The sequence below is a fragment of the Lissotriton vulgaris genome, chromosome 1_1 (genome assembly GCF_964263255.1).
Source record: "Lissotriton vulgaris chromosome 1_1, aLisVul1.2, whole genome shotgun sequence".
Taxonomy (NCBI): domain Eukaryota; kingdom Metazoa; phylum Chordata; class Amphibia; order Caudata; family Salamandridae; genus Lissotriton; species Lissotriton vulgaris.
In genome coordinates, this window is record NC_141685.1 from 1,051,708,117 (window position 1) to 1,051,735,337 (window position 27,221).

Genomic DNA, 27,221 nt, shown 5'->3' on the forward strand with positions numbered 1-27,221 from the left:
TGTATACGCCCTTTCCAAAGCTTGGTCACTGTGCAGTTGGTTAATTTTGCGAACCAGTGCACTAGCACCTGCCTCCAGTGCCAAGTCTGTGCCTGTTTTACTGCTAGATTTCCTACCACCACCCCGTACTCTTTAAATGTGTTCTGGCGCTGGTACAGTCACATCAATGAACACACGGGAGAGAGCTCTTTGTTCTGAGTAGGTGAGGCACAACGACTTGCTTCCCACCACAGCTTCCTGCCTTATTCCACATATACTTTTAGCATCTGCCTGCCCAGAGCTTTACCTGTCTTTTGTAAGTGCTCATGTTATCAGTACATAGCCAGAAGTGACAAGTGGAGACAAGACTCAGGGCAGCTAGGGCTTATTTGGAGGTCAAGGGGATGCCTCCCAGATGAGCTTCATGGCTTCTCCCGCTTCTGGTCCCCTTTGGTATTTTGCAGATTGCATGCAGCCCAATTCTCCATAGATGTCGCAAGGCATCATAACTGCACTTTGGATTATACACATTGCGGCTCCCAGTGGGGTGTGAACAGCAGGAACTGGTGAGTTCATTTACGGCTTTCTCCTTCCCATCTACCGCCATACCCTTTCTCCCGTTTTCCTTCCATTTCCCAGATTTCCATTTGGGGTTTTGAAAGATTTGTTTGTTTGTTTTGAAAAGAGTGATGGTAATTGTTAACAAGCATTGGCACAGCCACTAGTCCTCACATATCTAATGAGAGTGCTGAGCTGTTGGCTTTGCCAAAGTTTGTCTGTAAAGTATTGTTTAAAAAAATTAAAGAAAAACATTTCAAAATACTGGAGGAAAAGCAAACACAAATCTTATCATATCTCAAAACTGTGCATTGATATTAATGATTACATTGTTATAAATGCCATAGTCTATATTTTAATTCAAATACGTTTCTTTTTTTTTTTTAAATAGAAAAATCTTTATTTGGATAAAAGAAAAATATCCTTAAAAGCATTTCACAGTAAATCCACCAGTCAGCACATTGTTATAAGAAATTTCGAAGCATGTTTTGCAACAGTTAATCAGTAAGTGTTGTCCATATCGTGTTACTCAATTTCTGTTGCACGTTAAAGATTAAACATTTATATGCTAGACGACAATAACACTTAGCATTAGGACAAAGGGGTTTGATGTACTAATAGTTGCCGACTTGCAACTCATAAAAACCAAACAAATTCACAAAATTGATACTAGTTGCGCAAAAACGCAGTCCAAATAAAATAGGTCGCTGGTCAGTGACAACCAATATAATAAAATGCGACTAGTTATAAACAATTTTTTAAAACTTGGGGTTAAAATACAACTTGAATTAGACAGCTAGGCAGGGGAGAGCGGGGGTTACTGGTCCTTCCGCCTTTAGCGTGAGGATGCGGCGTGCGTGCCGTATGGAGATTGTGAAGGCAATGTTTAGAGCTGCATTTTCAGGGTTCAAGGATGTAATAATTACCTGTCTACAGGTCCGAACACCCAGCCTATCCCACTCTGCTTTGAGATTGCGTCTGCGTTGGGGCATGAGGGCGGTACATAAGCAAACCACGTGCTCCAATGTTTTGGCTGTTTTGCCGCACCCTCTGCATGTTAAATCCTCCATGGTGCGCCGCCATGGGGGCACATCTTTTAGGAATCGCCAGACCCCCATTCTGATGGCCAGAAAACTGCTTTTTAAATGCAGTGAATAAGTACAAGAAAGGTAGGTAGCGGGGGATAACCGCCCATAGGAGTTCATGACTGACCATGCATGACTGAGTTTACAGAGATGCGCTTTATCAATAATGAGAGAACTCATTCTGACGCTTTTTTTAATGCAGGTTTTAAAAGCAATCGTGCTAGGGTTGAGGGCCCATAGGTCGCCCGCCGACATTTCGCGAAAAGAATCTGTAAGAAGGCGGCCGCCCGAGCCCCCTGGGTTTTTCCGCCTGATCTCTGACCAAACTAAAGACTCTAGAGTGCCTATATCTGCTTTTCTGACAGAAATTTTGGTATGTACCGATGTTGGAGGCCTCATAATTTAATAAGCCCAGTTCTAGCCTGATCTGGGCAGTGGAGGCAGATTTGGGCAGATGGAGGACTTTTTTATAGATTTTGGTTGCAAGCTGGTTTAAGATTATGTTTAATTTACCCCTAAATATCTCGATGCCATACGCTAGGGTAGGCCCAATTTTTGCTCTCAGGGTTTCCAGTAGGAATGATAGTGTTGGACCAGACAGCTCTTTTGCGAGCTTAGATAAAATAACCTGTAAGATTGTTGGTTTTACTACGATCTCTTCGTGCTGTTTGGAGAAATTACCCCTAGAGTCAAAGTGGACACCTAGGTATTTATATGTGCGTCCTGTTGTTAAGGTTTTATTATTATATGACCACCCACCACCACCGTTGCGTTTCCTTCCGAAGGTCACTACTTGTTTTTTTTTTTAATTTACCTCAAGTTGGTTCTTAATTGTATAGCTGTATAGCTTATCCAAAAGCCTTTGAAGCCCGACCCGTGTAAGGCTGAAAAGGACCAGATCGTCGGCATAAAGAAGATTACTTATTGGTAAGCCTCCGACCTTAGGGGGATGACTATTTATTTCGTCAAGTGCGACCAACAAGTCTGCTATGAACAGGTTAAAAAGAAGGGGGGCCAGCACGCATCCCTGTTTGACAACTCTACTTGTCATGATTTTCTGCAAGAGATGCGTGCCAGACCCCAACTTCACCTGGACCCATGTGTGTGAGTACAGTTGGCTTATCGCCTCCAGAAGTTTTTCAGGGATCCCCCATTTCTTTTAGTTTTTCCCGTAGTGCTGCCCTTGGGACCCGATCAAACGCAGCTTTAAAGTCAACAAAACAACAGTACACAGTCCTGGAAGATGAGAGCGTTTTGTCGATAATTATAGACAATGTAAACAAATTAGTCATGGTCCCAGAATTGGCAGTAAAGCTAGTTTGGTTCATTGGAATCAGTTCGCGCAGCTCAGCCCAGGCCCTCAGCTCCTTCAGTAGAATTCCTGCATAATGCTTGGCCTCGATGTCTAGGAGGGCAATTAATCTGTAATTGCTTGGAGTGACACGGGAGCCTGATTTATGGATTGGGTGGATTATTGCACCACGCCAGGAGTCTGGAACAGTTGAAGTTCTTAGTGCAAAGTTGAAAAGATTGGTTATGTGCCCCGACCAAAGAGCTATGTTTGATTTAAACAGACTCAGGGGTAAGCCATTTGGGTCCGGGGCCCCGTCTGATTTTGCTTTTGACACATCCTTGGTAACCATTTCTTGAGTGATCTGGATATCTTCGTTGCGAGAGTCTACACCATTTGTGTTCTTGCGCACGCAGTTATTTGGGGAGGCTTCTGCCTCTATGGGGATGCGGCTTCCTGTTGGCGCTGTGCTCCTTGGGGACCTGAAGTGGAAAACTCTAAACAAAAAAAAAAAAGAATAGGGTTGTGTGAGAATTTAAAGGGAAATGCTTTTCAAAGCTTAATTTGCTTTCCACAGGATTTAGCCTTGGGTCTTCTGCAGTAGCCCAGGAAGCAGATTTATAGGTCTCCATGGGAAGTGTCATGCTAAGTACACTTTCTGCTTCAGAGGCTTGCTGAGTGAGTGCAGCAGATGGCCCATACCCCAGCAACATTAAAGTATTTGTGTGATAAAGCTTTTTCTTTCATGTAAGATATAGAAAGCATGTGATAACGCAAAAACAACTCTCAATTCCTGTTCTTCAGCCATAACCCAACAAAAATCACTCTGTTGATGTGCTTTTACAGTCAAGTTGGGAGCAGTGAGCAGCAACATGGCGTGGCAGGGGTTGAAACGGGGTTGGGGCAGCACAAGAGGAAGATAGCTAGAGAATACAAGCACTCTTGGAGAGTGCTGAATGAAAAAGAAAAACATTAGTTCCCTAAATGTGAACTGTTGAAGGATACAAGTCAGCCAATCAAAGGAACCGTAAAGAGGTTATGGTCCAGGTGAGGAACAAACACAAGAAGAGAAAGGCCAGCACTGAATAAGAAGCAAGCAAATGAGAGTTACAAACGCATCCAAACACTGGTATGCAATCGGAGGGCTAAAATAAATATAAAGAGAATCGTTTTTGTATAATTATGAAAAACACTACATTTTACTGGAACGACTATAGAAAGGTTTGAAGGGGAAATCCTTACATCTTTTCATAACCATGAAAACAGCAAAAGTGCATTTTAAAACCTATCTTTCTGGTTTTTAAATTGGGCACATTTTAGGGTAATTAGTAGCTTCTAATCAATGTATTTCAAGTGTATAATACTTTGAAATATAATCCTGGCACAAAAAAAGTGGCCCTGACTCGGCCCTCAAAATTTGCAACTTTCACACAGCCTGATTCATCATAGACCCGTTTTGCGAGTCTATAATAGCGATTCATAAGGAATCGCTATTACAGACTCGCAAAACGGGATTCATGTAGGAATCGCAAAAAGATTTGCGATTCCTACACAATCCTTATTTGCGATTAGCAAATTGCTAATCGCAAATAAGGAATAACTCCCCATTCATTCCTATGGGCCAAAAGGCCCATAGGAATGAATCGGGAGTATTCCTTATTTGCGATTAGCAATTAGCTAATCGCAAATAAGATAGCGATTTAAAGGGTGCCAGGGGGGTCCAAAGGACACCCTGTAGCACCCCTTAAATGCAAATTGAAACAGGTGGTGCGCACACACATGTCCAAAGGACATGTGTGTGTGCAACATGCAACTTAAAAAAAATGCTTTTAAAAGCATTTTTCTGAGTTTTCGCTATTTACCACGAGGTTTGACCTCGCGGTAAATAGCGGGCCGAAATTGCAAATTCGCAATTTTTTAATGGATGATGAATTGCATTTAAGGAATCTCAAATAGAGATTCCTTAAATGTAATTCCTCGCAAAATTGCGACATCGCTATTACCGATTTTTACATTTGGGATGATGAATCCCAAATGCAAAAATAGAGCTCGCAAAGGGCCAGATTCTCAGAATCTGGCCCTTTGCGAGCCGATTTCGGCTTGATGAATCAGGCTGGCTTACTTATTTCACCCAAATGGTATTCTATGCAACCACTCCCTGGCAGTTCACATTGTCCAGTCCCTTGCAGTTCACCTTGTCTAAACGGAACTCATAATTTTGGTAAGATTTGTCACTGCTTAACCCTCCTAATATTAAGAAAATAAGTTATCCTTCTGGCATTCTAATTAGAGGGGCAAATAAATAACCAACCATCAAATCCATACAGGTAGATGACAGCAGTAGGGGAAACTGGCTTGTATGTAGAGAGATACTGGCTCCAGTACTCTCAACCTTTCAACTGTCTCTGAACTGCAAATCAACGTCCTAAATTCTCTTCAGCAGTTGGAGGGGAGTCTTGTGGCAGTTTGTGCTATACAAGAAAATGTGGAAACCTCTTCATTCAGGCCTGAAGTCAGTAAGGTATTTCATCAATTACCACAGACCTTTCTTATGAAGGGAATGCTAAACCCACTATTGTATCCAGAGTGGCTCCTTTGAACTGAGTACTCCAGGATGACTGCAAGGTGGGAATTTGCGTAATCATTGAGCAATCTGTATGGCATGTATATTGTGTCTAGAAACACTCTGGGGCTCCGCTTGGTCTTCTGAGGAGCCTGGACATTAATGTTGATGCAAGGCTCTGCCTAAGTCCATGGGAAACCATAATGGGTCACAAGAAATGGATGGACCTTGGTCACGAATTGTGATGTTTGGTTAAGATCAGATGCTAGACTCCTATACTGATAATGGTGCTTGTTGGACTTGCAAATTTGTGGCTAAAGTTCCTTAAACTTTTTGCCTTCCTCCTATACCTTTTTCTGACATTATGTTGCCGACATAGATGCTTTGGGCACTTTGCCACTGCCGATCAGTCTCAAAGTGCAAGTGCTCCCTGTATAAAGTGTTATGGTAATTGGTTGTCCATAAATGGTATGTTTGCCTTACTAGTAAAGTCTCTAGTTAAGTGCACTATGTGTGCCAGGGCTGGTAATGCAAATGCTACTCGTGGGCCCGCAGCACTAATTGTGCCACCCACACAAGTAGCCCTAAAGAGAGAACTCAGGCCTGTCACTGCAGTGCCTGTGCGCAGTTTGCTAACTGACATGTTGTCCTGACAAGTGCACCCACTTGCCAGACCTTACCCTTCCCTTTCCATGCACATCACACACCCCTTTGGTAGGTCCAAGGTACCCCCATGGGCAGGGTGCAGTGTCTGTGAAAGGTAGGACATGTACTGAGGTGTGTACCATGTCCTGGCAGTGAAATACTCTCCATTTCGTTTTTCACTGTTGCAAGGCCATCTTGCCCATAGGAGAGAATGGGGAAGGCTGTGTAATATGTTTCCAGCCTATCTTCCCATAGGCTTAAGATGGAGAGATTAGGTTTAGTGTGCCTGAACTCACAATTTAATAACACATCTTTTTGTGAAGGTGGCTTTTGCATTGTGTGTTTAGAAACCGAGCTTTTAGAAGTGACTGGTTTCTTTGTTCCAAACATTCTGTGTGTCTCTGCATGGTTGTGGATTGAATGTCTGGATTTGAACGTGATAGGATCTGGGAAATGTCTTGACCCTGGGGAGAAGGTGAGACTGCAACAGGCTGACTTGCATCTGGGGTGCAGGGGGGAGGAGTAGCCCCTGGAGGTGAAGAGACCTGGGCTGATGCAATAAAAGAATAACTCCATCTCCTGCTGAGTGATTGAGGAACCAGACCCCCACTAATCAAAGGAAGGAGGAGTCACTGGCAGGGAGACACTCAGAACTAGTTTGGATAGGGGTCAGTACCCCCCTGAACCAAAAGACTTTAAAGACATTTAGGGGTATAACTATGAGAGCTGAAACCCCTGAACTTTGGACTGATCAAGACTGAAAAGGATTGAAACTACTTTGTTGTCAAGAGGAACCTCTGCCAAGGAAGAATCGCTGAAGAGACTGAAGGGAAGGACTGACCCTTGCTGTGTGTTCTGGGGCTGGCCTGCAGTTTGCTGATTTAACTAAGGAGAGGCTAAGGGACTTTGCTGTATGCTGTGTCCCCCTGTTTGAAAGGACTTTGCTGTGTGTCCTGAAGTAACCTGTCCCCAAGGGCCCGAGGAGAGCTGGCTCCTTGTTGTGGAAACTCAGGAACATCAAAGTTTCCAAGTGTGTCTCAGCGGCGCTGTGTGCGTGTGCTTTTTGCAGCCTGAGACCTTCGTAAGCATTGGCCGGGACTGTGTGGCCCGAAACTCAACCGAGTCTTGGTGCGTGTGCAGCCTGAGACTGCCGTTGGGGTCCGTGGTGCTGGTTGGAAAGTGCCCCGTGACTGCAGTGCCCTGCAGCTTGAATCATCGTCCACACTGCTGTGAAGTGCTTGTGGCCCGAGCCGCCATGGTAACGGAGGCTGCGGATCAAGATCGCCGCCGCCTACCCGAGCCTCAACGTGCTGAAGGATTCCGTATAGCTAAGAAAGTCATAAGATAATCGTGATCGTTGTTCGCAAGAGGCATCTGCCCAAGACGTCAGCAATGGAGAAGGCAGCGCCGTAACCTGTCCGGCTACAACGTTGCCTTGCATCTGAGCTGCATCGTCATCTGGAGCGCCCAGCAGGACGTCCGACATGCATGGGGAGAGAGAGAGAGCGAGGCAGCGCATCCCCCAGGTAAGGCTTGGACTCCGGTCAGGAGCCACAAGCGTGTGTGGCCTGGGGAGGCGCCGGATGGGTACAGGAGTGCTCGCGGCTCTCTCCCGCTGCATCTCATTAGACACGCTGAGTCCTCAAGCAGCCCGGACCTGCCCGGCAGCACTGGGGCCGCACTCGGAAGTTCAGGACCCTTTGTCTGTAGTTGGGGCCTAGTAGTGCCCGTGCTAATCGTGTTGATTGGCCTGGTCTTATTCCTGTATTACGAACTGCCTTATTACTTGCATTAGGGATTGTATTATTCGTGCATTACCAGTTGTCTGATTACGTGCATTAAGGATTGGATTATTCTCGCAATACGAACTGCCGTTCTACTTGCATTATGAAGTGCGTTATACTTGCATTAAAGAGTGCGTTATGCTTGCATTATGATCTGCCTTATTATGTGCATTGAGGATTGAATTATTCTTGCATTACGAGCTGCCTTATTACTTGCATTAAGGAGTGCGTTATACGTGCATTGCGAACGCTTGATTACGTGCATTGAGGATTGCATTATTCTTGCATTACCAAGTGCCTGATTAGGTGCATTGAGGATTGCATTATTCTTGCATTACGAACTGCCTGATTACTTGCATTGAGGATTGCATTATTCTTGCATTACGAACTGCATTAGTCTGACAATACGAACTGCATTACGAACTGCATAGCATTGATACTGCATCTGAACATTGTGAACTGCTCATTAATACCGCAAGAACCTACAAGTGTTTGTTGGCCTAATAACCGGCCAAGTGAAATATTACGAATACGCATATGTTGGAATTTTATCATTTGGTTTTACCGAATTTTTCTTCTTGATAAAGATACCGCTATTTTCATGCATCAGTGTGGTGTCCATTTGTGGTGTTATCACTGTGTCACCGGGGGTGTGGTTGTAACTACTTTACACATTGCCTTGAAGATAAGCCTGACTGCTGGTGCCAAGCTACCAAGGGGTGAGCAGGGGTTATCGAAGAGGGTGTCCCTCCTTTCCCTGACTAGAAGCAAGGGTCCCTATTTGGACTAAGGTAACTGCCTCAGCCAACTAGAGACCCCCAGTTTTAACAGTGCTCTTGGCCCACAAACTGACATGTGCAAGTGACCATGTAGCTCCGTCAAATATAACATGTCCCTTTCCTAGTTGAAGCTCACGTTTGAGGCTCGTCTCCATAGAAAGTTACTTAACAGTAACTACATTTGTCCAGCATTGGTATCCTTCATAGATTCACATGCTTGGATCTTTTCTGTAACGGAGCTGAGAGCCCCACAGTGATAATACAAGGGAAATAAAATAAAATTTCTTTAGAAACATATAGGAAACATATTTTTAGTAACCGATTCACCTGATTAGATAAGGCTCGAAATCCAGCCAACAAGATGGGAGCCCACTGAGCTACACATCCCCAGAGGCAACCATACTTCAGATATTCATTCATTTTCAATCTTTATTTCGACCATTTGGTCATAAAAGATGCACATTACAGTAAAATCACATGAACTCTGTCAGATTTGATAAAACATCAATACATAATTTTAAGATCAACACAAACATAAAAACAGTTAATGAGAGTTGAAGCAAATCTAAGGTCTACCCAGCATTTTTTAAAAGGCGATTGCGCGTATACCAAACATTCGTAAAGAATTTGGAGAGTGCAAAAACAGTTGGGCCGGAAACATCGGATTTTAAAATCCTGTACATAGGTGTGTATTCCCTGCCACCCAAATTCTTAATCAAGGGAAGCAGCCAATGCTTTCTGGCTGCCTTGTAGGCTGGGCAGAAAAAGACCACGTGCAAGTCATTTTCCTCTTTATCATCACAAAGAGGACAGTGCTTGGTGGAGGGGACTTGTGACCAGGAGCTTGTGAAGGACCGAAAAGGCAATGTACCGTATCTCCACTGAAGAAATAACTTTCTTGTAAGTATAGGATATATAGGATCGAAAGCCTTCTCAAATCTGTAGAGGTCCTTGGTTTGCAGGAATATGGAAGAAAGGGACCCCTCTGTCTGGGTAGCTAAGGCCCTTGCCCTTTTGTGTTCATGATACAGATTCATTTTGATGAAAAGAAGGGTTATTTGCCGGGCGCACAGCGTTTTTTAATACGTTTTTGAGGTTGTATGGATCTCCAGAGTATCGCCTTCTGTCTGGAGGCGTAATGTACTGAAATAAGGCCTGCACTCTCAACACTGAGAGATGTCCTCTAGGATCCAGAAATGACATTTCTGGATCCTAGAGGACATCTCTCAGTGTTGAGAGTGCAGCCCTTATTTCATGATACAGATTCGCCAGGGATCTCTTGGAGATTCTTGATGCTACATTTGCCGGTTCAGTCCACAATTCAGGGAGCCCCAGATCAGTGCAAATTGATTGGATGTTTTGGACCCAGGGAATACTAAGCGCCTTGGGGTGATTTAATAGTTCGACCAGTTCCGCCCTATAATCGGCCAGATCATCGCCGCTCCATAGCCTGCGCCAAAAGGCAATGGGTCTTAAACTTATCTCGTCGGCAAGAGGCCGTAGCCCTAGGTCAAGCCTCAGAGGAAGGAGTGGAGTGCTAGGGGGAAGTGCGGCTATCTGTCTTATAAACCTATTTTCTGTAGAAGACAGGTTCCGGCATGGGGTGTGGCCCCACAATTCAGCCCCATACATAATCGCCCCCTGGCCTGGGCCTTGTATATCTGAATTAAGGCCCCCAATGGGCGGTAGGACGAGCCGGTCATCATCCGGGATATACCCCCGGTAGTTTGTATTAATTTAAGGTTGGCCCTACTCTGATGGGGCCCCCAGGTCATAGTTTCGTTGAGCGTTACGCCGAGATATTCAAACGTGGCTACTCTTTCCAGCCGCACTGCTCCCAGTTGGGGATTCGGGCGCTGTTTGGGGCTCGGATTCAATACCATATATTTGGTTTTTGTGGCATTGATTTCCAGCCCTCTATCCTGACAGAAAGCCACAAAGGCATCGAGTATCCTTTGGATGCCCATGGGTGTTTTAGATAGCAACAGTGTGTCGTCCGCGAACATTATTGCGGGCACCCTGTTGCCATTTAATTTGGGAGCGTCTGTGTAGTCGGTGGCGTTAAGATGGGCGATTACCCCGTTGACGAAGAGGCAAAACAGGGTCGGCGCCAGCACACAACCCTGTCTTACCCCTCTGCCAACGGGGAATCTATCAGTCAGTTCCCCCGACCTCCCACACCTCACCTGGGCATAATTATTATGGTGCAGCCTCTGCAGGGTCAATAAAATATCTGGGGGTACACCCATCCCTGCCAAGATGCTCCAAAGTTTCCCCCTGGGCACTAGGTCGAAGGCGGCCCGTAGATCTACAAAAATCGTGTACAAACTGCCGCCCTCGAACCTCGCTGTCCTCCAATAGACCAGATTCAGTCTAAAGACCTGGTCCACAGTCGATACCCCTTTCCTGAATCCTGCCTGATAGGGACTGAGGGCGCCCACCTCCTCTATCCATTCCTGAAGCCTGTTCAGAAGAACCCTGCCGAACAGCTTCTGTGCTACATCTATCAGGCTAATCGGTCTGTAGTTGGCTGGGAGGAGGGGGGATCCCTTTTTGAAAATTGGGACCACCTCAGCCCCCAGCCAAGTACTAGGGATTTCCATCCCACCGAGGATACTGTTAAAAAGAGCAGCGAGGTAAGGTGCCCAGATGGTGGGCTCCTGCTTGAACAGGTCTCCCGGTAGCCCATCCAGTCCAGGCGCCTTCCCCGAAGCCAGAACTGAAATAGCAGCAGTAACCTCACTCAATGTTATTGGATACGCCTGGGGGCCCAGCCTCTCCGGGTCAATAGGTGCAGGAAGTTCTCCAGACTCAGCACTGTATAGGGACTGGAAGTGGGCCTGCCACACTCCCGGAGCTATATTAGGCTCCACTGCCGAATGGAGACTGCCTGATCCCCCATTCACAATCCTCCAGAACAAGCGTTGATCTTGTGTTGCTAGGGCCTTTGTGAGTTCTTCCCACTGGTGTTCCTCCCATTCTATTTTAGCCTGAGCAAGAAGCTTCTTGTAGGCTTGCCTGCATTGCTTAATGCGTTCCCCTCCTATGCCCTCCTTAATTACTCCAAGGAGTTCTGTTTTGGCCCGTCTACAGGCTGCATTGTACCAGTGTGTTTTACCTTGGCACCTATCCCTTGGCTTTCGTGAGCTACGAGTGAAGTGGGGTGCCGCAACTTTTATGAGTTCCTCGTGGGCATCAAACAATTTGCTCCTTATGTCTTTTTTATTTGCCACAATGTCAAGGGTCCCAACAGTTTCCAGGATGGGAGTAATCTCTGCATAAAGCAGTGGGAGTTTATCCTTGTTTGTGACCATATGCTCCCACCTAATTCTTCTCCTACTGTTATCTAGGAGGAGCGTGGGGTGATTCCCTTCCTCATGGGTCACTGGGTCCTGGGGGCCTGGGTGGACAAGGTCTAACTCAAGGGCATTGTGATCACTGTCCATCCTGTCTATCACCCTGAAGTCCTGTATTGTTGACCACCTCGCTAATTGGACCAAAACATAGTCCAAATGAGACTCTCTCCCCCGTCGATTGTAAGTATTTTTGCTGGGTATGTCGGATTTCATTCGCCCATTACATGCTCTGAGTCCGAACCTTAGAGTAAGGGCAGTAATTTGCAGTGCCAGTGGGGTCCAAGCTTTCGGAGGTGGAGCATCAACCCATGGTACTGCCCACTTAGCTTCTTCTTCCGATAAGAACCCTTCAAGGAGGCCGGGGAGTGGCTCAAAATGAGAGTTAAAATCCCCACCCACCACATAGTAGGAATCAGTCGACAGTTCAGATAAAAAATTCGAAAGTTCATCAAAGGTCGGTGATTCCTTTGCCATTCCCATCGGCCTGGAATAGATGTTGACCAGCAGAAGATTAGCTTTGTTTGGCCATGTTAATGAGACCGCAAGGATGTCATCAGAGTTGAGTGGGAGCCGTGTGGCCACACAGCCCAAATGAGCAGCAACCCACGTCGTGAGCCCCCCTGATGGGCGGCCTTTGCCTTCCCAACCTGCTGGGATGAAAAATGATGAGTAGCCTTGATGTCCATAATCCTCTCTGGCCCAGGTTTCCTGGAACATGCATATGTCGCCAGTCTCTATGTACTTTGCCCAGGCCGGCTCTTCCAATTTATTAGCCAATCCTGCGATATTCCAGGAGATTATCTTCAAATGTTCGGAGGTGGCAGTTGCCATACCGTGAGGGTTGGAGGAGGTGATTCCAGGCTCCACTTCAATTGCGGGGCCTATGGCAGGGGCAGCAGAAGATGTATGTGGCACCGGGGGTCTCGGCGCACCATTGTCTGCAAGGAAAGGGACCATAATTGTCCCCTCATCATCGACTACTCCATCAGTGGCTAGGTGAAAAGATTCGATTCTGCCGTGGTCAGAAGCAGCTGGATCGTTCAGTGGGCCAGAAATTGAGCCGGGGGACACAATGGGCAGTTCCAGGAGGCCACAGGAGCCAGAGACCCCTGACGCTGGCTTACAGACGGTAAGTCAGTCGACCCCATCCAAACCGTTCAGACAATTGAAGCGATTAAAATCGCAAAAGGGTGTGTCTGGCGGTTGGAAGTGCGGGCGTTGTACAAAGCCTTTATGTCTACGTCTGTATTCCACCCTTGTCCAGTCATCATGCAGTGGGACCTGGTGCCTGGGAATGGGGGGGAAGAAGAAAGATACTGGGAGGGTCTGTATGGTGGAATCGAGGGATCTGTTCACTCCTCCACAAATGTGTCGAACCGTGCCCGGATCCTTAAAGGTTACCATAATACAGTCCCCCACTATGGTTTTCCTGGTCTTCCCTAGCCATGGGACCCTTCCACCATGATGATTTCGTTATTGAAGTGGGATGGCAAGGGTCGGTTCCAGTTAAGCCATTTGATTACCTTTTTCTTAAGGGATTGGTAATCCTCATTTTCCCCTGATCTTAAGTGGGGGGCACCTGCTAAGACCACCATTAGTCTATTGGCTTCAGGCGGGAGGTCTGGCCTCCGCGGTCTGGGGGTTGGCCAAACGGGCGAGTGTGGGGGGCGTTAACCTGTTCTTGATCTATTCCAGAGGTCTCTGTTTGAGAACTATGGGGGGCTTGATCCAGTGGGTGAGTAGGTCTATTGCTTTGGTTATTGTGCCGTGCCTGGAGTTGGATGGCCATAAGGGGTTGCAAAGGAGGGGCAGGTGGCGGGTTTCTGGAGGGGGCTTTATTGGCATTTGTTACAGCTTCTACTTTGGAAGGATCCCCAGCAGAGTAATGGGTTCCCACTAGCTTTGTCTGCTTACTTACTAGAGTGTTCAGAGTGGTAAGAGAAGTTTCTAGTAAGGTGAGCCTAATCTCGACTTTTTTTAGACTATCGCTAATGGGCTGCAAGAGGGAGCGGAGTAGGAATTCGATGCTCCCTGTGGCAGAGAGTGGAAGGTTTAGATTCAAAGAAGTAACCTCTGGTTCTTTGGTGGTGACAGTTGTACTGGGGTTTGGGGGCTTAGGGGGTGGAATAGTAGGCACTATCTCCATAGGCTTCCTCGGTAGAACGGTGTTAGTGTGTTTCTTGCCAAAGTCAAGATATGATATTTTGGATTTCCCCCGACCCCCGGCTGTTTTCCGAGCACGTTTGCTGGGTGGGGGCCTATGTAGCTCCACCACTACGTTTAATTTGGGCTTACTCTTATTAGCTATTTGCATAGGTGGGGTTTGGGTTACCAGGTTAACAGGGGTATGAGAAGACTCTTGGGGGGCTGGCTCTGTGTTTTTTCCAGGCGCTTTCCCTGGGGTAGAGGGAATTTCCCTTAGTAGGACTGGAAAGTCCTCGAGTGTTGAATTAATTAGACTGCTGGGTGGCGTGCCTTCCTCTTGAGTGGTGGAGTAGGGGATGATATCGATCAAAGGTCTGGTTTTCATAGATTCAATGGAGCGCCTGCGCTCCACCCTACGTTTCTCAAGCGAGCTTTCCTTGTCCGCGTCTCCTTTAGTGGATTTAAAATAGTTATACAGAGTCCCAGAGCTGGAGGCGCCATCCCTTGAGGGAGTTTCCCGTGGTGGAGGCGAGGGCATTGCCTTACTTGCAATGGAGAGTGGGATCAAGAGAATGGGCCCAGCCCAGCCTCCTTCGGCCCCTGACGGCCACAGACGGTCCCGCCCTTGTCCCGGGCTTCTCCCGGCGCTCCCGCGCAGCGGGAATACTAGTAGCTTAATAGGAAGTATTAACACAATAGGTGGAAGGGGTAGGAGGGGTCGGGGAGAGCGGCCCAGGTGTAGGTGTTCAGGGCTGGCGGGCGCTCCTGGGAAATGCAGTCCCAAAGGAGCTCACGCACTCGCTCGCAGCCCCGAGAAAGTACTTCCCTCAGTGTCCCCTTCAAAGTGCAGCAGGCAAACACTCCTCACGCAGCGGGACCCGCGGAGCGGGTTCCGCAAGAAGTAGGCTGGTGGCAGGCAAATCCAGACGGGTACAAGCAAAAGCAGCAAGGCGTCCCACTCGCTGACTCAGCGAGAACAGTTAATGAGGGCTCGGTGGAAGGGTAGGAGGGGTCGGGGAGAGCGGGCCAGGTGTAGGTGTTCAGGGCTGGCGGGCGCTCCTGGGAAATGCAGTCCCAAAGGAGCTCACGCACTCGCTCGCAGCCCCGAGAAAGTACTTCCCTCAGTGTCCCCTTCAAAGTGCAGCAGGCAAACACTCCTCACGCAGCGGGACCCGCGGAGCGGGTTCCGCAAGAAGTAGGCTGGTGGCAGGCAAATCCAGACGGGTACAAGCAAAAGCAGCAAGGCGTCCCCCTTCAGATATTTCTATAGTCCATATGGTTGTTGTTTATTCCTATAGCACAATGTTGAAAGGAGAAAATAACAAACCTCTGATAGGGAAGTTGGGAAGTTCGCATGTGAATCTATGACAAATACCATCGCTGGAGGAGTGTAGCTATAGTTAAGTAACTTTTGTCTTCACTAACCATGGATATTTTGTAGATCCACATGCTTGAATCAAAATAGCAGGACTAGCAACACTAGTAGTATATTACAGAGCTATTTATCCTTCATGAAATCACATTAATATTGAATCAGTTACCATAAATGAAAAAGAGGAGAGAGCGGCTTACATCAGTGACCGAGATGTTGAAGGACTGCCTTGCCCACTACTGAATCTCTGGATGCTTCTGTATCCAGGAAAATATGTGGCAGCTCTTCCAAGTCGCTGTCCTGCACATGTCATCTATGGAAACCCAAGAGCAAAACACGGCCACAGCTGACACTCTTCTGGTGCAATGGTGAATGAATGATAACTAGCTTTAAAGTGGCAGGAAGTAATGGTAAATCCTTCCAGTTATTCCATGTTTGAAGATGGGTTGTCCTTTCTGAGGAGGGCTGGAAGCAAGAAACAACTGAATGTTTTCATTCATCAAGCTAGAACTTGGGTATGCATTTAGGATTAATATAAAAGATAACCTTGCCCTTCCGGAAATACAAATACGTTTCCATAGAACACAAGGTCGGATCCTCATTAATCTTTCTGGCTGATGTGAAAGCCAATTATAGTGCTATGTTCCAGGTGACAAACCTAATGTCAGCCATATATATCGGATCAAAAAGTGGTTTCGTCAGTTGGCCAAGGACTGTGTTAAGTTCCCTCATACGTAGAGGAGGCATCACAGGCAGGAATGTTCTGGAAAGTCCTTTATCAAACTGTTTGGTGATTCTTGTTGCCAAAAAGTCAGTTGAAACTGAGGAACAATGACATCTTGAAATTGCATTAGATGGACCCTAAAGGAAGCTTGCTTGAGCTTGGACCTGTCCAGTCCAAGAGGTATGATAACACGTAATGTAGTTCTGCTGACTCTTGGCAAAAACTCTGCTCCACCATCAGCGAAATGCCACGATTGATCACCCATTCACAAAGATGCTGTGATTCTTCTGAAAGTGCATAGGACTTCTTTCTTGTTTCTTGCTTGTTTATGTAAAACATACTCGTCTTGTTGACTGTCCTCCTCAGAACGGCGAGTTGATCTGTGTTGGGGGAAATGACTGCAGCCCTCTCATGGCTATTTTCAGTTTCAGCACCACATCCATCTAGAAATAGGATTACCAACACCTACCTGGGCGGCTGCGGTTTAAAACACATGCCCCCGCCATGCTGGATGTCACCTTCCACCATTCCAAAGCTGTCCTTATTTGAAGTGTAATTCGAATCTGATACTTGGAAGCTCGGGACACCACAAGCCACACTCTATCCAACGCCCCTGATGTTGGAATTCTTTCCTGCAATGGAAAAGGCTTCCCCATCGCTTTATTCAGAACATTCTTAGAAGCTGTACATGCACCGTAGCCTATAAGTAGGATTTGGCTATATTGAGCAAAAGGCTCCGCATTTGGAAAAGATATAGATATCCGTCCACCAGACTTATTGAGATAGTGAAGTATGTGAATTACGCAGACCTGCAGCATGTCAATTTGCGGCATGTGGTTTCTTGTCGTTGGATTTGATGCCACCTCTCTTGTGGGGCTGCTACCTGGTTTTGAAGGCGGATGATGAATTTCACTGGGGTGGGTAATAGAAGTGGCAAGAAATATGGTCCTTACTGAGGTTGTTGCTGTTCAAACCTTGGTGGTTGATATCTGCCCCCTCAAACTGATATTCCTCTGCCCCTTGTGCCATGGTTAAGAACTGGACACATCTATTGTAGTATTCAAAATGATCAGGCTGTTTAACTGTCAGCTTTCTATCGACTGTAATGCCTCTTTCATATGTCTCCTGCAAAGGTTTTCGTTGTACCGCATGCCAAATTCTTTTTGAATGCAGCCAGCTCGTGCACAGCAGATCTCTTGCTCTCGCCATCTGAGGGAAACCGGTAGAAGCCATATTCACTACCCTGCACCAATGCTTTCACCCCTTCTTGCAGGATGTCTCTTGCCTCTTGTCCTCAGGTTACAGATCTAAACAGGAAGCAATGTCCACCCATGTCCGCATGTCATAGAATCCTGCAGTAGCTAGTCCAATTGTCGCTTTTATTGAAATAGCTGCTAGAGTAAGCTCTCTTTTGCCAATACTACCTATCTTCCTTCCTTAATCTCCCTGTTGGGGGAGCTCCACAAGAGAAGGTGGGATGAAGAGAGCGACGATGTGTGGCTTACATTACAACAGATTTAGTTGACGCATAATCAGTCGTTATCAAATTCACTCTGATGCTCAGCATGGGTTGTCGCTGATATTGAGACTCTTGATAATAGTCATCGTATGGATGGTCAAAGCGGGGTTAACCAAATCTCCTGTGTGACACCTCCTCTTCAGCCTGTCAGGTTTTTCCTCACTTTCTCCAGTTTGATATTGTTATTCTTTCTCCTTTTCTTCTTCCCGGTACGTCACGTGAAATGGAGTTGGACTAGCTATGGGCCCAAATTGTTCTGAAATTACCCCTAGGTGTCAAACTGTTTTCTTGGGCAGATAAGGAGATGTTCTAATCTGAGAAGTATCCTGAGGTTTCAAAGGTCCATTGGAGGATTTTAAAACCAACTTTGTATGTAAACTTTCCAGGTGTGGTCAGATGAGGTCGGCAATTGCAGCTTCGGCAATGTCATCATCAAGGAAATCCTGTTGATGAAAGAAGCAGAGATGTAGCTGAAGTCAATGAGGGTGCTGTAGTTGATGGTGCATCGATCACAAAAGATGCAGTGGCTTCGCTGGAGGCAGGTCAGCAGAGACAGCGGGCTGAATCATCCATGGTAGCAGTAGACGTTGTCCTAGACTAACTCATGGTCGACTGTCATCAATGGTAACTTGGATATCCTTTTCGAAACAAGAGACATCTTGGAAGCTATTTCGTCAGCCTCTCTTGAGGTCTATTGGACTTTCTAACAGTCTTTTAGGCGGTTCTCCTGTTGTGGAAGACAACGGACTGCCAGACTTTGTCTTGTCAGACTGTTCACCTCTCCCCGGATGACCTTTGTGGGATTTGTCTCAGGGGAAGCATCTTCACATGATGATGGTAGCTCTGTTGCTTTCTTCCTATGCAGCCCCCTGAGAACCGAACCCTCCAGATCATTTATTGGTTCTTTGCAAAAATTGAAGCATATTTTGCAGTCTTCAGTGCTATATCTGCGATAGAGAAAGTAAATCCAGTCCAAATTAGTGGCAGTAACGTGTAACCTCTTTTATTACCAGCCTGTACAGTGCCCTAATAAGCCTTTCTTGAATTCTGCCAAAATGAGTGAAAATTTGAACATCCAGTGAATCAACTTCCAGGTACAAGAGCCCTCCAAAAAGAAACTGTAATAAATGATATAGAAAAGCAGTGGAAATTGTTGAAAACTGGACTAAAGGGGAAACGGGTTCCGAGCAGATACCCAATATGGATTCTCTTTCACATGATGTAGTCGCAAATGTGAAGTATTGTAGTATATGGGGCAGAAGAGTTCAGTGTGCTTTCACCTCATTGGCTGGATTTCAGGTCTTTTCTAATGAGGTGGGTAGGTGACTATAAACAAGGTTTTCTATGTGTTTCTATGGAACCCTGAAAAGAAACGTTACCTTTGGTTTCTTTTTAGGTTAAGTGGATCAGAAAAGTGGATTTGAAATCTTGTAGCCAACTGAAGGAAGCAACCCAAATTCAGAAGGGTTTTGTGAGCTCAATGCTACTGCCGTCACTGGGGGAGGTTTACTGTGCTATTTGAAAAGGGGTCGCAGAGCTGCCACTCCTTCAAAGAATCAGCATCTTGCTGAACTCCTGGCTTGTGGTGAATTTCCTCACTTGTGGTAAATTCTTGTAGCAGCACCTACTTTTCCATTCATTTATCCGGGCAGGATGGCATGGGTGAATGGATAAAAGACAGAATGGCAGTGAGCTGAGGAGGAAATCCTGGTCAAAACGTGGCCACGAGACACCTATCTTGCACAGGATAATGCTTTTTTATATATAGTGTAAACTACGATACATTAAAACATTGACCAAAAGCACAACCAATCACAGGGCAAAGCAAGATGAGGTGGCCAGCTCTAGCAGCGGATTCCAATGTGTCAAAAAACAGACAAACAGCAAAGGGCGTCCAAGTGACTGGGCTGGTGGGGGATGCAAACCTGCTTTCCTAGTAGAGAAGGAACATTCTTGCATGAGCTCCTATCAGATTGCAAGGTGGTCTTTTCATACGTGCTCTAGCGCAAGGATGGTGTTTTAGACATGCAGGTCTAAGGCGGTCAGCATTCCCCGGCCTGACCCTAGTGTATTTGAATTTGAATTTAAAAGAATTTATAAAGCGCCGGTCTACCAAGCGGTTTCTTGGCGCTGGGGGATACTAAAAACCAGGGGACTAAGATGGAAAAGCTTGCAGAAAAAGGAACGTTTTAAGGGCCCTACAAAACTCCATATAAGAGGCTAAACAGCTGACCTTTCGAAGCCTTGGGGGTTTAGGTAAAGACCGCTTGGTTCTGTGTGCGTTCTTAGTAGTTTTTTGGATCTTGGCTTCATCGAGGGAGGGACTATGCATATCCTTCTATTACTAGATGCGTTGAGTTTGTTCCCAGGTTGTGTTGTGCAGTACTGTAACATTGGTAGAGTGTTTTACATCCCAGTCGAAACACCAAAGCGCTCTCAGAAGAGCAAGTCAAACACTTCTGTAAGAGGAGTAAGAGAGACACAGTGGCGTTTGCTTTCAAAGTCAAAAACAACTTTAATCGGTGAAATGATATCACCATAAAAGCATGCTAATCAAGGGGAATCAATACAAGCTGCAGTTAGTTGTCAGAATTAAACAATAAAAATTAAAACATTTCATGAACATTCAGTATGACACAACGTATTATACTTTAAAAATAATGCATGTACCAAGTGACCGGATGCCTAAAATGCAATGCGCTGATACATCAAATAAATAGTAAAGGGCAAGGTGCAAAATCCTAACAGGATGCGGACATTTCAAACAAATGAGTAAAGTGCATGAAGCTATTAAACATAAAAGAACAGGGTATGTAACAGGCTATAATTAATCATCAAAGTTTTCGTATTGCAGAGCGTCTAAAAATGCATACGCCTTTCTCTTCCTTGTTGCTAATAGTATAAACAGAATAACAGCATTGATAACTTTTTTATTGCACAGGCCACATATAAATTTAAAAGCATGTCGGTAATGGAAAAGCATATTAGATAAAAACTGAGGTTTTAAAATAAATTTTCGGATATCTTTATAAAAACTACAAAAAAGGATAAAATGCATCGTGGATTGAGGTGTTTTACCATCACATGGGAATACAGGAGTTTATGGCACCACTTTTCCCTTTTGGGGAAGGCTGTTAAATAGTGAAGCGTGCCTAATCTAAGTTGTGTTAAGTAAAACCTGTGTTCTAAATTCCTGACCTGTGTTAAGTACATTGGTACGCCCTTTACAGGTATAATTTCACAGTAAGAAATAACACTATGCATTTGGCTAGCTTCAGCCTCCCTTACATATTCTGCAGAATTCATGTATCTTAGCTTTGTCTCTTTTGCTAAAATCTTGGACAGCTACAGGGTTCTTTTTATCAGTATCTATCTTACAGAATTTCAAAAGGGTATAGATATGCTCCAGCATTTGCTTTCACTTACCCTCACTGGTCATGTGGATAAGCCGCACATTGTTGGAAATTGTGTGTGTATATGTGCACAGAGATACATAGAAGAAGTGTTTTGGGGAAGTGTAATTTGCACTGCATTTAAGCATATAGTAATGCAGAGAGTGATCTATGTGTGAAGGGTTTAGGTGTTGTGTTTGATGTCTGAAGGCGGCTTCAAACATGCCAAGGCACACTTTTCGATGAAGCTGGAGGTCGCAGAGATTGGGTAGCTTGTTCTTAAGTATGTTAAATGTTTCCACTGACTCATGTTGGAGGGCTGTGGTGTTGAAGGTTGGAGGAATCGCAAGAGTTTGATATATTGTGCAATCTTCAGAGTCACTCAGGTTGAGACTTGCACTGTTTTGGTTGCATGGGACTGGGTAGAACAGAGCTGAAAGCATGATCCTCCTCCCAGATGTTCAGGTGTAGTTTATTGTTGTGATGAGCACTCTGGCTAAAACAAACAGATATGAAGTTGATATGGGCTGGAAGCTGGAGGCTCTGTAATATCCTTTTTTTGTCTTCAAACATTAAAATGGAGTAAATTTGCCCAGATATGCATAAACGAAAATGTGACCCAAGAAACGCCACATAAGCTAGGATAGTCTGGTTTTTCATGACGATGCCATGCTTACCCTGCTATTGCTTGTGCTATGTACAGATCAGTATTATATTTCATTTCACCCAGTATTCATTTATCTGAAGGGTTTTCTATAGCATCATGATCCTCTTTTTGCATTTGCTTGGGTTCAATTTACCATGCAGCAGTACATTCTTTGGTCACTGTGGAAAAGGTAAGCATTTTGACTTAGCTCGTTCGGGCTAAGAGTAGGGCTTAATAGTACCTAGTTATATGTGGGATATTGCGTGGGTCAATGACTTGGTTGAAAAGTTGTCTTCTGAGATTCTCCTTCCTAGGATCTTCATTAATGTCCATAAACACAGAATATCTCAGCCAAGGTGCACAATGCTTTTTGGTATTTCTCATAAAATAAGTCCGTGTTTATTCATTTAATTAGGATGAGTGATCTTGTGTTTGAGGTAAGGGATCTTCCCTTTTTCTTGCTGCAGAGGAAAGAATGATCCAGGACTAGAAGGAATACACCCAAGAGTCTGAGAGATACGTGCAGTTTTCATCAGTAATTTACAAAATTTAGGGGTTATTTAGGACTTTGCGGACAATACGTAACTCTACCAATACAGCTGATGCATATACTCTGCTGCCCCACGGACGAGAGCCTGCCATATTTAGAGATATCCGCCAGTCTGGCTAGGATCTCTTGGCAGAGGGCCGCCTCCATAGCAGCACCTCTGAAGCTGTAATTTTACCCATTAATAACCATGTCACAAGCAGCCACTCAGCAAACTTTTTTGTTTTTCAAAAGCAAACTCCAAAAGGAGGAGTTTGAATTGAAAAAAACAAAAATCTAAAGACCCTAAACACCCTGGAAGTTTTCTCCAAGGATGTGGGTAACATTGTTATTTTTTAAGTTTGTTCAGGCACACCAGGCTTTTCCTGACAGTGCCTAACAGGAAAAAAGTTTGCCAGAATGTCCACCCTAAATAAGGTGCACAGTCTGATACTATGGCCTGATGCCTGTAGGTCTAACGGTCTAAGGTTGCAGATTGAAACATGACGGGTTGTCTGACTCTAAGTAAAGTGGACTACTCCTGAGTTAGTCAGACAGGGCACTCTGCTAGGTTTGCGGCAGACAACAGTGTTTGCCAAATTCTAAATTACTCCATAAATCTTTGAGTAATCATTCTGAGCTCGTGCTTTTCTTGATGACAACTGGAAGCCAATAGTAGCAGCAACATATATGAAGGGAACAAAGTAAGTCTGGCATTTTTAGTGGGGTATGGCAAACAAATGTTTAGGAAGATTATGGAATCTATTCTTAGAACGGTATTGTTAAACGTTGGGATAAAGACAGACACAATCAGATTAATTCACATGGAAAAAGGCTTCACGTGTATTTCGAGCACTCGCATGCCAAGTTTTTTTGAGACGCTAAGGCTTATGGAGCTAGGAAACCGGCTGTGCAGTGTCAGTCCATTAACTAAACTTTCTCTGCACCTAGCTGACACAGTCAGACATGCGGTCAAACAAGCCATATCATGATTTACATAGTTCATTTGTCTGGACTGTTCTACAAGAGACATTCTTTATTAAGGAAGGAGAAAAGACAAGTATGGGTGGTACAAGGCTTAAATTAAGGTAGTGCATGCAAACTCATAAACGCCAACAAAGTCCTGGGGTTTTGGCTATTCACACAGATTTTCCATGATGCTTCCCATATTAGAAACACAAAACGTAATTGCACAAACACCAGACTACGTGCATTTTTCTGCTAAGAAAAGGAAATTAAACTCGCCTACATTGTATTCAGTGGGGTGTGCAGTCGATGGATCTGAATTCCTAAATTCTGGTTCCCAGAATCAGGATTTGCAGATTTCCACTAACACAAGTCCACCTACTTTCAGATAAGTACACTTTCCAATGTCATTGGGGCCGATGAGAGGTGAAGGTGGGTTTTACAGGATGTTATGGGTGGGTGGCAACTCTAACTCTGAACAGGACGCACTAGGGAGGGATTCGGGAACATTTATGAAGGGTATTTTGGAGACATGTAAATAGCGTATTGAAATTCTTTCCTTTCTCTCAATTATAGAACCACGAGCAAGTGATTAATATAGCGGCTCCTAATTGCTTTGGAGACTCGACCTTTGAGCACTTTCCAAATGTTTTCAGGATTTCCCAAAAAAATGTATGCAGTGTGATACACGCATCCTTTTCTACTGAGAGGATAGTCTATCAGAATGTCTCTCAGCAGAAGTTGGTCTGGCCCAATCCTTGCTTCCATATTAAGTCCACCTTTAGCCTCTTTACCAGATCCCCATATTTTTACGATATGAGCAGACACTTCTGTTACTGCACATATTGGAATTATGGCTTGTGGGGATTTTATCACACTTGGTAAATATCACGTGTGATAAAATCTACATCCTCTGGATACATTTCAGCAGGTCAGCTTGCCGAAATTTACCGAGGGAAGTATTCCTGGAAAATACTGAAATGTAGATTTTGATGCAGTCAGCACCAGAATCTGCGTGTTAATGTCCATTTTGCAGGCAGAACTTGTAGTGGCTGTTAATGATCGCAAACCATGAAATTGGAAAATCTTGATGTCCGATTGTATCACGTGTGAAATTTATTGCAAAGGACACTGGGTAGTTGTTATGAGGTCCTTAGTCTATATGATTATTTATGAGTTACCTTCCTGCACCAATAACAAAACCATTTGATCTTTTCCTTATTCTGAAGAAAACCCTGTTATTAATTACAAGAGATCAAAACTGCACAGACGTTTATGGACACACAAATGTTAAGAGTCCCATTTTAAAAATGTTGGTAGTCGAGGATCACAATGAATGAAACTGATGAAGGTTTTTTCAGGGACACCATACGCATACAGATCTGAGTAACTAGTTTGAATCGATTTTTACATACGCATGGCGTATCCCGCCATGGGAGGGGGAGTGTTTAGGTCAAGATATTGATGAACTAGTGTAAAGTGATCTTGATATGTTTAGAAGATTACCATGTTAGTCATTTCACTGACTTTTTTTAAAACTAAAACTGTAAATAAACAGGTTCCATGTGATAATTAAGGTGTATATGTAATGGTATTGGGGTGTGGAAATTGGGCTGTTTCAATAATTTGGTAGGAAAAATCTCACAAACACAGTATATGTAATATTTCTTTATAAACCATTCCGGATTAAGGGCTAGATGTACAAAGAATGAATGTTTTTTGTAATGTACAGACATCAAATCACGATATAGTAACTTGATACAGAAACGAAGTTTGGGTTTGCGAACAAAAACAGAATCGCTGTGTAGAAGGAGTGTTAAGGGCCTCCATTCCAAATAGGGAATCTGAATGTTAAGAACTAATGTTATGCGACCGAAAGGCGCTCGCAAAACATTCACACTTTACCAATCAAAAGTTGATGGTAACCCATTCGCAAATTGGAAGTGGTCCCTTTGGGATGCCTTCCCCTTTAAGAATGTTTGAAACAATATTTTAAAATACCAGGCAGTGATCCCACGGACCACTGCCTACTCTTAAAAAATAAAAATTAAACGCTTCGTTTTTTCTTTTGAAACACATCCCATTTTCCTTTGTGGAAAATGGGCTGCATTTTATTTAACCCCTCCCCTGCTGGTGACGGAACCACTCAGTCATAAGCCGCGGTTGCGCTGTGCTGATGACGGAGCGGTTCCGTCACGGCCCGCTCGGAACGCCTGCGCGACGCGGATTCCGCGCCTGCGCTGGACGTTCTATTGAGCGGGCGGGGCCGTGACGGAACCGCTCCGTCATGAGCACAGCGCAACCGCGGCTGGTGACGGAGCGGTTCCGTCACCAGCATGCGCCCGCCGCGCGACCGCCCCACCCCCTTAGCACTGCGGCGGAATTGCCGCCGCAGTGAAGGGGTTAAAAGCAATCACTGATATAGTGGTCTGCTGACCCAAGCAGGCCTCCATCCCTCTGATGGCAGCGAATTATAGTGGGCCAGAAATTGTGGCCTACCTCATTAAGTAGGTCTACTGTCGACCCACTAGGGATAAGTAGTTTAGAAATCAGAGCCATATTTCACTGTAGTACATCAGTAATAGCGTTACCAAATAGTGATTCACAAAAAATCGCAGTTTGGTTATCTCTATAACTAATGTTTGTACATTGAACCCTAAATTCTAACAATTGCACCAGAAGATGACTAGCCACAAGACTGTAAATAAATGGTGGACGTGTATAGTCATGTCATACTAATGTGGATCCACGGTTCTTTAAATGAGGATTGCCCTTGGTTATACTTTGTGATTTCCACAAGTCCGCCATGTTGAATTATGGACGATATTTTACATGGTTAGATATTGAGTCTGTTCCTTTCCAAGATATTAATAAATTAATTGGATGCAAATTTGTGAAGTAATGCGTCAAATGTGCTGATAATGCAAAACTGAGTAGGATGAAGGGTGGGGAAAGCCAGTGGTGGAGGAGCACAAATGGCAATAAGTGTATGTTCATGAGTTTGGGTCACCATAATACAAAGGCAAGTAAGTAAGCGTTGTGGTACTTGAAAGTAATGCCGAAAGGATCTGGGAGTACTGGTAAGCAGCAAGCTAAATACCTGTGTACAATACCCTACTGTGACTATTAAAGCAGGGTATGTAAAGACCTGTATAGAAAGGTCATTTTAGCAACATGCAAATTCTTTCATGATGATACTGCCATTCTGTTAAGCTACTTGTGCAAAGTGGGTGTATCCTAAAGCAACAATTTTATCTTCTTTTGACACAGATGGCATCTGCAAACGACTCACGGCAGGCTCCCAAGGATGCAGCAGATCAAAACTTTGACTACATGTTTAAGCTGCTGATCATCGGGAACAGTAGTGTAGGCAAGACCTCCTTCCTCTTCCGCTACGCCGACGATTCTTTCACCTCTGCCTTTGTCAGCACTGTCGGCATTGACTTCAAAGTGAAGACTGTCTACAGGAATGAAAAGAGAGTAAAGCTGCAGATATGGGTAAGCAGAAAAGGCGGTGATTTCTACGTCCCAAGGTTGAATTATCAGCAAGGCCAGCCCAGCCTTCTGTCCTTCGAGGTCAGAAAGTTGAGTACAACCAAGAACTCCATTATAAGGTGCTTAAGGATACTCCTTTGGTGGTCTCACAAAAGGGCCAGAGGGGAGTGTTTAAAAGACCAAAAGTGCATCCCTCCACAACAACCAAATCAAAGCACAAACGTGTGCACGAGGTCTTAGAAATCAATTCATTTTAATGGCTTCAAGTATGTCTTGTTGTTCTGCGTCTGTCAACAATAACTTGTATTTAGGGCGAAGACCCACACGTAGGTGGCATGCTTCATCATAGGTTCCCTCTTCACACCACAGACTGACATTTCTGGTGTCGGCTACAAC

At 44.9% G+C, this 27,221-nt stretch overlaps 1 protein-coding gene across 3 annotated transcripts in view; it reads left to right on the top strand.

Annotated features, from left to right (window-relative positions):
- Positions 1 to 27,221, top strand: part of RAB3D (RAB3D, member RAS oncogene family) — a 214,395-nt gene that overhangs the window by 65,405 nt on the left and 121,769 nt on the right. For all 3 annotated transcript variants that reach the window (XM_086962793.1, XM_086962807.1, XM_086962801.1), the window contains exon 2: positions 26,601 to 26,828. In XM_086962793.1, the coding sequence (XP_086818919.1) occupies positions 26,601 to 26,828 (228 nt within the window). The remainder of the gene's footprint in view (positions 1 to 26,600; positions 26,829 to 27,221) is intronic.